The sequence below is a fragment of the Lepidochelys olivacea genome (assembly GCF_965140295.1).
Source record: "Lepidochelys olivacea isolate rLepOli2 genome assembly, chromosome: 9".
NCBI lineage: Eukaryota > Metazoa > Chordata > Testudines > Cheloniidae > Lepidochelys > Lepidochelys olivacea.
Window position 1 is genome coordinate 79,180,667 of NC_140419.1, and position 15,146 is coordinate 79,195,812.

Genomic DNA, 15,146 nt, shown 5'->3' on the forward strand with positions numbered 1-15,146 from the left:
TTATATAGGCAACTATTACCCCCACACTCCCTGTCCCGATTTTTTACACTCACTATCTGGTCACCCTATTTTCTGATCACTCGTAAGGACCATGCGGTGTGACTTCTGCTCCCCCTTCTTGCACTGGAGGTATTTCCAGATCTTAGGGAGGAGAGTAAATCCGTATTTTATGTCCTATTTTAAAAGGAGAAAACATTTACTGGCAACCTAAGGGCACCGTGCTTAGCTGAGCACAAGCATTGGGAGGAAAGCCATCAGGTCATTCCCAGTTAAACACAGATCACGCTGCAAAGACCGTGCAAACACGAACCCTTGCCTGCCCGACTGCACATCCCATCCAGAATCGCAGAATAAAAGACATTTCACCTCCTTCCATTGCAGGGGGAATGCTTTTTAAAAATGTGAATGTTGTAACTCAGCTGCAGGAAAATACCCATGCTCCATTATCTTCTGTCAAATCAAAGTCGCCAGGTTGACAGCCCGGGAGAATGAATCTCTCTTCTATTCGCAGAACAGCTGCGGCCCACACACCTCCTCACCCAACATGCCTTACTCTGACCTGGAAGGGACCCCTACTAGAAATGAAAGAGGAGATCAGTTTCTGCGGTCCATTAAGGAAGCCAATAAAAGTGGCAGTTTTTGTGATGGCGATACCTATTTATCAAAAACTAGACGGAGACCCTCCAAACTCCACTCTGGTCACCAAACAAGACCCTGGATCTTTTTCTTTTTTAAAAACAGAACTGACCGGGGTGAGAATACTTCCAAAGAGAAAAGCCAAGAAACAAACAGGAGCCACAAAGGGAGTTTTGTGATCCCTTTTTTACCACACACTGCTGTGCTGAGCTTACCTCTTACAGTAGGCAGATTGAACTGATAAAACAGCATTGCAGAACTGACGCCGAGCAGGCTGATCAACCATCCATGCAACCTCTGGGACTCACAGGAGCAAAACCAGCCACACTATGGTGTCCAAAGACTATCCTAGCTGCAGACAGACAGATGGCGGGAGAGGGAAAGGACGTGGAATCAAAGGATTCTCGGCAGAGGCGGGCTCCCACCTACCCCTCCAGAAAGGCAGGGAATGGCATGCGCTCACTTGGCAGATCTGGGATCTAAATGAACTGTACTTCACATCACCAATGGAAACGTGAAGTCAGAGAGCGACATTTCCTTCCCTTGTACTGGAGTCAGTCCAAAATGCACTGGATGGAGGAGGGGGAAATCTGCCTTTTCTCTAGCTTGTCGGAATGGAGCTCTCTGCCTTTTAAACGGTTCAGCCTTCAATGGTGATTCCTTTGTTTTCCCCCAAACAGTTCCTCTAAGAATGGGTTCCCAAGAGCCGCTGCACTGGGAACATGGGGATCATAGCTCCAACAGCCTAACCACCCATGGTAAACTCACCGCCATCACCAGCCCAGCACCGAAAAGGTTTCAAAGTGTTTCTGTTCAGGCCAAGAGACTGCAGTCAATTTCCTCTTTCCCTCCCACCCTTTCCATGAAAAGTACTTTCCCACGGAAATCCTGAAAAGAATCTTTCTGAGCCGCAAGAAGAATGGGTAGAACAATAGTTACGACAATAACTCAAATGGATTCCAAAGTCCTGACCAAAGGAAAACAACATCACAGCAGCACCCAGAGAGATGTCACAGGTGCACATGCTGCAGCATTAACAAAGATTGCAAGACAGCCTGCGAGATTCCCAGCCAGATTCCTCTTTCTCACCCACGCATCACAAGCTCTGCAAAGGCCTTGAAACCGTGATCAGCTTAGCAGCTCACTGTCACCAGCGGAGGTCCAAAACGGGGCAAATTCTTCTCTATATTATACCAGCGTAAAACCAGAATAACCCCACTCGACTTCAAAAAAGCCACTGGGAGCCATTACTGCCTGAGTAAATACCCTTCCCAACCCAGCTCACCAGCCCAACACCCCCTCTTCCAGTCTCTCTAAAGTATCCACTTCTTCCACAAGGCCCAGAAGAAATGAGGTTATGATTTAAAAGAGAAAAAGTCATGCAAAGTACCCCATTTGTATGATTTCCAATGTGTCCCACTTGCTATGAGTCCATATCCCAGACTTCGCGATGCAGGATCTCTCTATTTTGCATACGGTTCAGGCTGAACTGTGGCACAGTGCCTTCTAGTGGTTCCCAACAGGAAGCAGGCTAGAGAGAGACATGGAGACCAGAGTTCTCTGAGTCAGACACTGGATTCGGTTTCATTCATCATGTTGTTGATGGAATTGTCAAATAAAAGCATTGCCCCGAAACCTCCTGCTTTCCTGAGAATCCACCATGAACAATAAACCACAAATAACATGCTAAGCTGGGGTAAGAAGATGCCAGGATTTAGCCCCATTTGTGTTTTCTTGGTACCTTTTTCATTTCAATTAAAATAGAAGTTTTATTTTTAATTTTCTCCACTGTCATGTTGGGAACCCAAAAACAACAGCACCAAGCTACTGAATGAGAGTCATAAAGGGAAACTGAAACAAGGTGAAATTTATTCTAGTTTCACTACTGAAAGTGCAGAAATTACTGCTGCTCAAATGCAACACAAATGACCTTAGAAACCCTATCATAATCTCTGTGTTTATCAGTAATGCAGATTGTTTTTTTTGGTTTTTTTTGTAAATAGGAATTTTATGTTGATGTAACCCACTGACGAATGTGTGAGATACGTCTCTGAGCCTGATCCACAGAGGATATGAGTCTGTTGCATCCGCAGCCGCAGAACTTAGGTATTTAGCTCGAGCTGTAGTAGCTCACCCATTTAGCTCTGGGGGTCCTCGGTTCAATCCTAGGCGGGTTGGCCATGACAGCAGATATCATCCTAACACATGCACTTGAATTGCAAAGAGAAAATACATTGAGTGTGCAGAGCAATCAGATCACCCCCGCCCTTCAGCCTTCTCTTGGAGAGGCAGTGTGAAATGTAAGGTCCAGTTCTCCGCCTTTTGGAGCTGCAGCACATAAGGTGCAAACCCAAGGGGAGAACGGGGCAAAAATGGCTTTAAATCACCTTTGCACCCTCTGGATTCTGGGCAGCTGTAGGCCGACGTGTCCCACACAGAAATTAGAACAGCCACAGAGGTTGCTCAAAATTATAGCAGCCTACCAGAGCTGTCTCTCGACTGTAACACTCTGTAGTGCCAGGGGTGATAGAGACACCCCCACCCCACTCCCAGCATGCACTTACAGTTGGCGTTTGCATTGGCGCTTACAGGAAGAGAAGTGCAGGATAATTATGCAGGCCTGGCCTAAGCTGTGCTTGTGCTGAGGCAATTCTTCTCTAGTCACTTTGGGCACCTTTAGGGCCCCTAAACACCAGCTAAAGTGGCAAATAGGGGCCAGAACAGGGGGCAGAATCTCTCCCTCAGTGTTTTAAGGGACTGTGGAAAACCCCAAGCCACTAATGACTGCTCAGTTAAGCCTTGTGACAGAAAGAGAGAGAGAGAGCTAGAAAAACCAGTGGGGTACAACAAAACGTGGATCAGTCTAAAACCAGCAAGGCACAAACAGTGGAGGCAGATTTAATTGCAGCTAGAAAACTATTTCCCAGAGCTCCAGCTCCGCACCTCCCCTTACAAACAAAACAAAACAACACAACACAACCAGGGTTCCAGAATTTCAGAGCAAGTTTCCAAATTCCTCATAAAAAAAAAAGTCTCACACAGGCAATTAGTGTGTGAAAAGCAAACCACATCACAAAGATGCCCATCATGGAAAGCTATGAAATAAGATGCTGAGCAGATGTGAGGGGGAATGCAGGCTCTTTCTATTAGACTCCATCTCAGCTCTGGCGTTAGTGCGTGCAGCACTTTGGTGTGGGTTTTGTTTCCATCCTGGTTTAAAATAAACGATTGCATAATAAGTTAAATATGCAGAAGTGGAACTTAATTTCTCTCCCTAGTCTGTAAACGTAAATACCTTCCTATTTATTATGGAACCTACAGAAAAGTCTGGTATGTCCGCTGGGCCCTGGAGAACACATCTGTTTCTTAAGAGGACTGGGCTCTGAAATAGCAAATTTACATGTAGGACTTGGATCCTTACTTATGCTAAACATATTGGGCCAGATTCATCCCTGTTTTAACTATACTGGAGTTATAGCAGGAATGAATTTTGCCTGTGGTGCCTAGCTCTGCTCTCACTGATGCTGCTGCAACCTCATTGAATTTGACGCTGGAATCAGATTGCACAAGTGTAAGGGAAAGCAGAATTTGACCTGTTAAGTGCAGAATGCACTCATCTCTCTCCTTGATATCGATGATAAATATATATCTATAAAACTAAGCTGGAGAAAAGCGGTGCAGAACATACCATTAGGAACTATCCCATGCTAGCAGTTGGGTATGGAGCATATACTGTTTAAATAGGTGTTTTTCAGCAGCAGTGCCATCAGGGGTAAAACTTGGGTCACCTGAGTTCACCTGCTTCTCATGGGGGGAATGTGGAGCTTGGCTTAGGTTAGTTAACTCAGCTCACTTCTTTTTTTAACCACATCCCCGTGTTTTCCAGTTTCATTTTCTATAATTCGGTGATATTCTGCAGGCCTGATTCTCCTCTCTCTCACACCAGTGTTACTCTACTGAGGTCTATGGAGTTACTCTTGATTTACACCAATGTAAGGGAGAGGGGAATCAGCTCCTATGACTCCTGCTCACACCAAGACGTGCAGAGGAAGCAACACAAATGGAATTATTCCATCCCTGACCCTCAGAGACATGTAACATTAAGCAAGTGAATAGTGATATCCCAAACACTAGAGGTTTCCAGCCATGCACTAAACAGCTCCCTTCCTATGCTTTCACCCCTAGCCACCCAAGGGTTGGGAAACCCAGCTCTGAATTGTGCTCTGGACCCATCTCACATATAAACCTGCAGTCTGAGGAGCAGTTTTTTAGAATGGGAGAAGTGTGTCAAGTTTTTACATCCTGTATCCCAGTAGCATTCATCAGCCACACCTGAATCAGAGCAGCCACAGTTTGGCACACCTCACTGATAAATAGTAATTGATTTTGTCTATTCATGTAACTCCCAATACAATCAGCCAACCTCATAAACTTTAACAGCCACAAGCACAGATAGAGTATGAAGACAAGAGTAAGAAACTCCACTGGACACTGTCCCAGATGCAGTGGGTTTCCATAATTAACCTTCACACAGTTACAAGGGCTTGCAAGCTTTGGAAATTGCGCCCTGCTGCACTGCCAACAAGAGATTGTTCAAATGCCTCCATCACATTCAAATCCTGAAATAGTCTGTCTGCTTTTAACAGCACTGATTCTGTCACAATTGAGGAACCCTTGGGAATCTAAAGCACTGGCAGGCAGAAAGTCAACAGAGAGCAGCCACGGTTTGGGGCCTGGCTGGGAACTGGAGCTGCAGCGGAGGAGGAGAATTCACGAGTCAATGACAGAACCAATGTAGACAATTGCACAGCTTAAGAAATGGATCACTTTCCCGTTTACAACCCAGACATCTACTGTACTGTGCAGGATAAACAAGAAGAGCGATCTGGAGGAAGGAATGCTCTGAGTCAGCTGAGGACAAGAGCTACTTAACAAATACAGGCAAGTGTGTTGTGTGTACATGTGTCTGTTTGTGCATGTGTGTGTTCATGGGATAGGCACAGTCATCTTTTGGGAAGGTGAGGGAGGTCCCTCCCTCTAGGAGACCCTTATTTCTTCCCAAACATCCTTCAATAAGGTCCCAGATCACATCTACATTTGTTCCAGCTGCAGAGGGATGGATACTGCTCTCTCTGAAGTGCAGTCTCACTGGTCTGCAGTCAGACCAGACTAATGGTCCAGTCCAGTCCACTCCCTCTGATCCTGCAAACCCAGTCAAGGCACTAGTTTCTTTCTTCTCTGCAAATCCACTGTGGGAAGAAGGTGGGGTTGCTTAATCACCAGCTCTTTGTTTTTCAGTAAGCCAAAGACTCACCAATTACAGAATACAAGCACCAAATGAATGTGTAGGGACAAGAAGAGCAGAGGTCTAAGATACCCCACCCCCAACTCAACTTGTGCCCTGATCCTGGGCTCTGGCAGGTATAGGCTCAGAGAGGTTGCAGGACTCTCCATATAGTTAGCAAGCTCTCCTCAGTACAGAGAGAGTTGTGGAATGAAGGGCCCTGACAAGCTAACAAGCTGCTGTTCTATTACCAAAACAAAGTTTTCAGACAGGACAAGATGCTTGCTTACTCCCAGCCACCTGCAGTCGACAAGGGCCCTCTAGACTTTGCAGGCGCTCAGTTCTTTTCTTGAAGTGTCTGTTGAACAGCTATGTGTAAGGCTCCTGACATTTTCTTCCTTTGTCCCCCTGATGTCTCCTCTCAGTTCCAAGGGCATCTCCCCTCTGTCCCACACAAGCCTTTGTAGGTTCCTTGCCCTGTTCATTCCCATAAGCACTGACATTAGAAGTAAAAAAATCTCACTGCACCCTCTCTGCGTTAATCCCCCTACCTCCCAGCAGGGTTGTGAAGATTCAGTAATGTACCTAACAGGCTCTGAGACTGGAGAGTGTTCAGTGCTACAGTCTGAAGAAATCTGGTTTGGAAATTCTGCCTATGCACAGGGAACTATTTCCCCCACATGCCCAGGCACGCATCTGCAGCTCCATTCACTGAAGCTTTTATTTCAACGCTGGGCTATTCAGTGAGCTGCTGTCAGTTACTGTTCTCTTTCTTCCTCTTTTAAAAGCAAAGGAAATTCAATACTAAAAGCAGAAGTTACTATGAAGTTACACCTTGTATTTTACAAGCACTGAAGTCACAGTGAGGTACAGAGCGGTATACGAGTGAGCACTATGCAATATGTAGAAATATATAACTGTGGGCCGAAAGGCCAAATTCTGCCCTGTTGTGCAGCCCACTGCCATATGGCCCACTGCCATAACTTAAGACTTCCCACCTTGTATATTTAAAATCTCAACCCTAATGATGCCTTAGACTTTAAATATAGTCCTTTGAACATCTGGAATGCCTTACACTGATGGGTCTCAGCAGCCTTTTAAAACGTAAGCGCCCGATTTACATTCATGTGTGCAGCTCCCAGCGACTTCAATGCGAATTGCAAGTATCTTTTTCCAAGGGCAGAACTGGCCCCCAAATAAATTAGGTCACACTCTAGACCTTTGAGAGGTGGACACATGCTATTCTTCCCATTTTATAGTGTGGGAAACTGATGTCCAGCTCCTCCTCATTCAATTTTTTGCCTCACTGGGCCAACATATCTTGATATTCACCTTGAGAGAAGCCACTGCTCACTTTATGCTGCACTGAAGATCATGGGATTACTTCAATCAGCCAAACTGTTGCAGCTTTGAGTACAGGGCAGCACCGCAGGCTCACATTAGAGGGGCTGCAGAAGGCCTGCTTTGAGGGAAAAGACAGAGACCGACAGCTGTGGGTTGCCTTCCACTAGGCTTTTGTTGAGCTGTTATCTTAGCCTTCTTGTTTACTAGCTAAATGAAGGAGGAAGTGGCCAGTAAGGCAGATGGAGTTTACAGCACCAGGGGGGTTGTGTCTGCTTCTCTCTGTGCTTTGGCTTTACAATCGGGAACATACAGTGGACAAGGATAGACCTAGCCAGATATGCATTTAGCAGGAGTAGGTCACATGTGTTTGTTTGTAGGATGAAATTCTATGCGGTCCCTCCATCACAGGTAATTATATACACATGTCCCCACACACATTTCCACCCTTCTCTGCATTTTAACTCTTTTACTCCTCCTTGGCCACAGCAGGATGCTTCTTCTCATGACCCTCAGCTAGTACCTGAGAGCAAGAGCGTGCTGGTCGCTCAGGGGTTAAATGTGACTTATTTAAACTTTGCAGGGGCAAAACACATGTCTGGTGGAAACAAAGGAGCGTGAAGGGTGCTAATGGGAAAAAGAAAGACGGGGCATACAGCAGGCAAGACCCCAATCAACCCTTCTTTCCTCCTCCCCCACCTGCATTTGACCAGCTTTTCTGGTCAAGATATATGAAGAGCTGTGCCAGGGAGACAACACAGACACCTCTCCTGTTGACCCAAGGATGACACAGTCAACTCAAACCTCAGTTCTTTTTTGAGGATGGGAGGCCCAAAAGACCAGGGCAACTTAACCACTGTGTGCTTGGGAGTTGGGACAAGGAGATAGCAAGGCAAACTAACAGTATCGGAGGCCCTCTGAGCTTTGGTTTGGCAGGATCATCCACCTCCTACATCATAGGATGGTTACATTTGCCTGGATCTAGATTTTGGGCTGAAAAGTTACCGTTTTTCTTCTGCACACTTTAAGCTATTCTCTTCCTGACTCTTATACTAATGCTATATTTGCTCCATGTAGCCAGTTAGGATCTTTTTTAAGAAGTTATATTGAATCTTTCAATAAAAATAAAATGAGTTTCAAAATGTGTTTGGCCAGACCAAACATCCAGCTGGGACTAACCTAGAACTCACACAACTCGCTGCATTTGTGTCTCAGAAGCGAAGAGTAGCCCACCTACCTTGACCCCCTCCAGCCTGCAGGCTCTCGAAAGTGAAAGTGGAGTGAAGCACAGACACACAACCCAACCAGAGGGAAACGCACACAGATGTGCACAAACAGTTCAAGTTCTGCTCTGAGTGGTAATCACACAGATTCCAGGAATCCCCAGAAACGTTACCCTCACTCCGCTGCACACTGAAACAGGTTTTGGTAGAAATGCTGGAAGCTAATTTGTGAGGGGGCAAAGGGGTAAGTGTTGGGAAAATAAGGATAACAACCTTCAAATGTGAAGGGAAGTTACTATTTCCAGTTCACAAACCCGTAACAAGCTAAAACACCAAGACACTCCAGTGCAATATACAGAAACAAGAACTTTAACAAAACTTCTGCCACACAGTTGGCTAGACAAAAAGAACAACTGCTTTTCAAAATGGCCTCTAATTTCTACCTTTCCCCACCCCTACCCCCACATAATGTTGCACCCATAAGCAGTGTCAGCATGGTCAACCACAAGCACAAATGGCAGCATTTCGACTTCTTAGCACCCAATCTGGAGCCACTGTTAGGTAGTTAGACATCTATGTTCTGTCATTTGAACCTACAACCCAAAGGTGGACACATTACTGCAGGTGCAAAATTATAGGCAATGTTTACAGAGCTGACCCAAAGAGTAGATTCTTTCAAAGTGGAAGTGATGTTGGGTAACTCAGGGTACCTTCTTCTCAATGGTTAAGGAATAGAAGTGCCTCTGTCAGCCTGCCTCCCTTAAAGATCACACACAAAGGAAGGCATGAACATACACCTTTGATTGCAGCAGCTCCTTTACTACACAAGGAGTGAGCAGATATGTATCTCTCCCTACTCAATGCTCCTACGTGACCACCCAGCCATTAATGTATTGATATATTTAACTAATTTCTATAGCTCTTAATACAGTGGAAGGTGGGTGCTTTAATTACAGAAGATTAAAGGCACAAAAGAACAAAACAAAATCAGCTACTCCGATGCTACACAAAACAAATGTACACACCCCACCCTCTCTGGAATTGCTCCATCACTTTCCTGTTAATCGTCCTACTGATGTCAAAAACACGTTGTCTGGACTAAGGGACGCCACCTTAATCTGAACTCAGTCAGCCATGGGCCAGTCTGCTCATCTCAGTGCTGAGATGCTTGCACTGTAGACACTTTGATGGTGAGAGGACGCAGCATTGCATCATGGCCACTGTAGTTCAACACAGCATCACCACACGATCGCCTTCTCTATGTTGATCAAAAAATGGGACCCATAATTCACCACTACTTCTAGCAACAGCGGAAGCCATAGCATAGACAAGGGGCAGGAAATTTTAATGCTCAGAGAACTAATGGACCACGCAGTGGAAATAACACCTGATCCCACCTGAGTCTTGCTCACACTAATACTCCCAACATGGCCTCAATCAGTGGGGCTGCACCAGTGGTGAAGTATGGGTGCCATTTTTGCCAGAGAGCATTATTGTACCCTATGTGAAGTCAGGACAGTGAACAAAGCCAGCCAGATCCAGAACAATTATTTTGCTAAAAAGTTTGAATGGGTGGCAGCTCTAATTCTGGCCAGTCGTCACGGCACAGAACTGCTTTCCCTCGCCGGAACGTGGTATTTTCGGCTGCTCTGGGATCAGCAGAGCCAGACTTCTTACCAACCCTATATACTGTTTGAAGTTTCCTTGCTGCACTAAAAACCTACCGACTTTTCTCAAGGCCACTGACAAGCAGGCACACTCTCAAAATGCTTAAATCCAGGCATTAAAAAATAATAACTTGCTATTTCCCTCAATTTTTAAGTATTTGTTAATTATTTAGAAAGGTCAGTTTTTGTTGCTAGGAGAGAATTAATGTACTGCAGCCTTTTTGCAGAACTGTGAAACACTCCATTTTCTAGGCCAGCAATGTAAAGACGCCAACTAACTTCAATGGGAGTTGGACCTTGGTTCGGAAGAGCTGAAAACCCAGATCATTATTTGCCATAACCAGCTGCTAACTTAAATGCCAGCATGCTTAACCGGATTCCATCCGGTCACTATGCTTTCTACAGTATTGCCAGCACAAGCTCACGTCCCCATATATGAAAACTGCTGCCCAGACACACCATCCAGGAGCAGTGAAAGCTGATTTCCCAGCAGAGGAAGAAGGTGCTACTTTAGGCTCTGGCCTGAAGAACAGATTTCCCAGCCTTTTATTTTTAAATGTGCTGCCACTAAAGAATGACAATTCCAAATAGTTCTCCAGCTCTCTGGAACAATCTGCCTCCTCTCCATCTCACCGATCCCTGCACTTCAGACACTGCAGGTTTGTCTCTATGAACATTTAGTTCACACAGCGTTGCCAGGGGTCCGGTTACTGACCGGAACACCTGGTCGAAAAGGGACCCTGGCAGCTCACCACTGACCGAGCAGTTAAAAGTCCAGTCGGGGGTGCAATGGAGCTAAGGCAGGCTCCCTGGCTGCTGTTGCTCTGCGCGGCTCCCGGAAGCAGCAGCATGTCCTCTCTCCGGCTCCTACACATAGGGGCAGCCGGGAAGCTGCTCCACCCCAAGTGCCAGCTCTGCAGCTCCCGTTGGCCAGGAATTGCGACCAGTGGGAGCTGCGGGGCCGGCGCCTGCAGACAGGGCAGCGCACAGAGCCACCTGGCCGTGCCTCTACATAGGAGCCAGAGTGGGGACATGCCACTGCTTCCAGAGATGCTTGAGATAAGAGATGCCCCGAGCCTGCACCCCCAACAGCCTCCCACCCCTCAACCCCCTGCCCCAGCCCTGATGTCCCTCCCACCCTCCAAACCCCTCAATCCCGACCCAGAGCCCCCTCCTATACCCCAAACCCCTCATCTCCAGCCCCACCCCAGAACCCGCACCCCCAGCCGGAGCCCTCACACACACCCCTGCACCAACTCTGATCCCCCTCCTGTCCTCTGAACCCCTCGGTCCCAGCCTGAAGCACCCTCCTACACCCCAGATCCCTCAGCCCCAGCCCAAAGTCTGCACCCCCAGCCAGAGCTCTCACACACCCTGCACCCCAACCTCCTGCCCCAGCCCAGAGCCCCCTCTCGCACTCCAACCCCCACAGCTTGGAGCACCCTCCTTCACCCCAAATCCCTCATCCCCAGCCCTACACCAGAGCCCGTACTCCCAGCCAGAGCCCTCACCCCCTCCCCCGCACCCTAACCCCCTGCCCAAGCCCAGAGCCCCCTCCCGCACTCCAGACCCCCCAGCCTGGAGCACCCTCCTGCACCCCAAACACCTCAGCCCCAGCCCCACCCCAGAGCCTGCACCCCCAGCCGGAGCCCTCACCCCCTCCTGCACTCCAACCCCCTGAGCCAGCCTGGTGAAAATGAGCAAGTAAGTGAGAGAGAGTGGGGAGAACGAGCGACAGAGGGAGTGGGGAGTGAACAGGGGTGGGTCCTCAGAGGAGGGACTGGGCAAGGGTGTTCGGTTTTGTGCGGGTAGAAAATTGGCAATCCTAATTTCACAGCAAGTAGGAGTGGGAATCTACCTTGCACTAGCCTGCTGCAGACCAACTGTCTGTGTGGACCCTGATGACACAGTTAATGCACTTTGATCTACAGTAGAACCTCAGAGTTATGAACACCAGAGTTACAAACTGACTGGTCAAACATACACCTCATTTGGAACCGGAAATACACAATCAGGCAGCAGCAGAGACCAAACTAAAAAAAAGCAAATACAGTACAGTACTTGTTAACCAAACTACTAAAAAAACAGTTCTTAAAAAAAGATTTGACAAGGAGCGGAAACTGTTTCTGTGCTTGTTTCACTGAAATTAAGACGGTTAAAAGCAGCATTTTTCTTCTGCACAGTAAAGTTTCCAAGCTGTATTAAGTCAATGTTCAGTTGTAAACTTTTGAAAGAAGAACCATAACGTTCAGAGTTGCGAACATTTCAGAGCTACAAACAGCCTCCATTCCCAAGGTGCTCATAACTGTGAGGTTTTAACGGAGTCCTGTTTCAAAGAGGACTAGAACATAGCACATTATTGAACTGTTAATGAGCATCAGCAGGGTCCACATGGAGAGTTCGGTTGCTGCAAGCTAGCATAAGGTAGAATCACACCCGAGATTGCTGTGAGCTAATTATTCACACAGACAAGCCCTGAAATGTAATTCCAAACCCACCTCCACTACTTCCAGGGAGCTGTCAGCCAGTAGCCCAGACAGGCACTTACTTTGCCCAAACCTTGCCTCATCCATTAGTTCCATCTGACTATCACACGTGGTACATTGGGAGCTAGGTATATGAACAAATTTAGGCTCCAATTCTGCAGAGATTTAGGCCAGGTCTACACTACAAACATACACTGGTTGACTACATCGCTCATGGGTGTGAAAAACCACCCCATGAGCAACTCTTGGTGTAGACAGCCTATGTCAATGGGAGAGCTTCTCCCGTCAACCCAGCTACTGCTCCTCCTGGAGCTGGATTAACTACACCAACAGCAGAAGCTCTCCCATTGGCATAGTAGTGTCTTCACCAAAGCGCTACAGCAGCATAGCTGCATCGCTGTACATGTAGACAAGTTCTAGGACACGTGTTTAAGCTTTAAACATGTGAGTAATCCCATCAAGCTCAAGTGAACTCTGTGGTGTGTGTGTTACTGTGTGTTAGTCTGCCAGCTGCAAATTTTGAGAGTACAAGTGATTTTATTCCCCAGAGGGGAGCAACACAGTAGACTGTGCCTTTCACTAGCAGTGATTCTTAATTTTGTATCCATTCTAATATAAAGAGCTCTAGGAGGCTTTGGCCTGATGGAAGGTTGTGTTGTATTGTCTGGGAAAGCTGCCAATTCCACTCCATTAGCAGTTGATATTTTAAAGTTGCTCCAGAACAGATCCTTAGCTGTAACGTTGCACATTACCGCCTTCGGCTACAGCAAACCAAGCATTACAGCAAACACTCTGTCACTCTATCCGTTATTTCCGTTAGCATCCCATTGCTAGTCTCAGCTCGTGGGACCCCACTACCCTTCCACAGATGATTGGGAGAGGGCTAGAAAGCAATGCGTCAAAAATGAATAGAAACTAAATTAAGCAATGAGCAACAGAGGCCATGTCTACACTATGGAGACTGTAGTAGCATAGCCGTCCTGTAGCTATGCCGGCACTAACCTGTAGTGAGGATGCAGATGACAGCTATGGTAGGGTTTTTGCTGTTGCTGTACATATTCCACCTCCCTGAGCAATGGCAGCTAGGATGACAGACGTATTCTTCCGTTGACCTAGCTATGTTTGCCCCAGAGGTTGGGTCAGTAAATACCCCTGAGCGCTGTAGCTATGGTGACCTAAATTTTAAGTGTAGACCAGGCCTAAGAAGTAAATGTAATAGGACAATTCAGATAATGGGACAATTGAGATGATTAAAACCCGAATATGTGGATGGAGGGAGACCCACAAAAGAGATTTCATCTCCCTTTTTATTTTGGCACCTCATTATGCTCTGCCCCTTTTGATGTGTTGTTTTCACTTGGTGAGTTTTGTGTATACATCAGGTAGTGATCCTGAAAACACTTACACATGAAAGTAACTTTGCTTAGCCAAATGTAGTCAATGGTACTACTCAAGTGAGTAAAGTTACTCATGTGTACTGTATAAGCGTTTGTAGGAGAAGCTCCCGTGAAAGGATTGTTCAATCCCTGTGGCAGGGACCTTGGCTTCCTTCAATTTGAAAGGCCATTGTCTACCTGCAGCACTATGGAATTAATAAATAATCATCGGTCTTCTCTTGCAATCCTCTCAACGCACTCACTTCGTTTGAACACCATCAGCTTTATTACTGCATTTGTCATTAATACAACTGCATAATTCTCACTGGCACAGCAATTCTCATTTGCACTGAGTACAAATGAATCCTTTTCCCTCCTAGCATCTCGCCCCCATAACTCCATCTCTCGCTCTCTCTCCAAAAGAATTCATCTATGGCATGGATGGCACGTCAGTTATTTCTAAGGCTTCCTGCCAACCCCAGCTCCTGTCCCTACCCGCTCTCTCTGCAGGAGGGAAGGTGGACGGTCGGAAAGCACAAAAAGGCATATTGGCATGCGCACAGGAAGCAATAAAAGTTTAGTAGAGCTGGCATGCGAAGGAGTCAAGAGAACTTTTATCGGTTGGGTTGACTGTGTGAGAAATAAGCCCAAATATTAAAAGGGCTAGAGAGTCTTACTATGCCTGGAGTGCAGATGAAAACTACACACAATGTAACGGTCATTGGACTATGTTCCGTTGCTCCCACACCCTGAATTCTAGTGCCTCAGCTTATCAACGCTTTTCAGGACTCACATCTGGTACAGCGGCAAATGGACTGACTGCGGTCCCTCCCTCAAAAGAGAATATGAGGTGGAGGAAATCACCTTTCAAGGCGGCAGCTGCAACTTGTTTCAAGAAAAGTAAAAACATTTTTTCTAAAGGAAAATCTCAACATAAAACAGAATTAAATCTCCAAATCCTTCCCCTACGCCACAACATAACCCCCCGCCCCCAACAAACTAACAGGCTGCAAGAGGAAATACGGGTTTCTAAAATCCCTTTTGCAGCAAAAAGGTTCATTTTACAAACTACTTCCACCTTCCCCTGTAAAGCCGACTTGCACACGGAAATCTTTTACAGGGGTGGAAATGCA

The 15,146-nt window shown here is 46.6% G+C and overlaps 1 protein-coding gene across 8 annotated transcripts in view; it reads right to left on the reverse strand.

Annotated features, from left to right (window-relative positions):
* The window catches only part of STARD8 (StAR related lipid transfer domain containing 8), a 141,992-nt gene that overhangs the window by 33,093 nt on the left and 93,753 nt on the right, over nt 1-15,146 (reverse strand). Inside the window, exon 1 of one of the 8 annotated variants that reach the window (XM_084640118.1) lies at nt 2,027-2,167. The exons of 6 other annotated variants lie outside the window; for them this stretch is intronic. Coding sequence is in view for 1 of the 2 variants with exons in the window: in XM_084640115.1 (XP_084496241.1) it covers nt 852-888 (37 nt within the window). In the remaining variant the exon portion in view is untranslated. Of the gene's footprint in view, nt 1-851; nt 1,072-2,026; nt 2,168-15,146 lie in introns of those variants that run through there. One more of the 8 variants, XM_084640115.1, reaches the window with a different exon arrangement.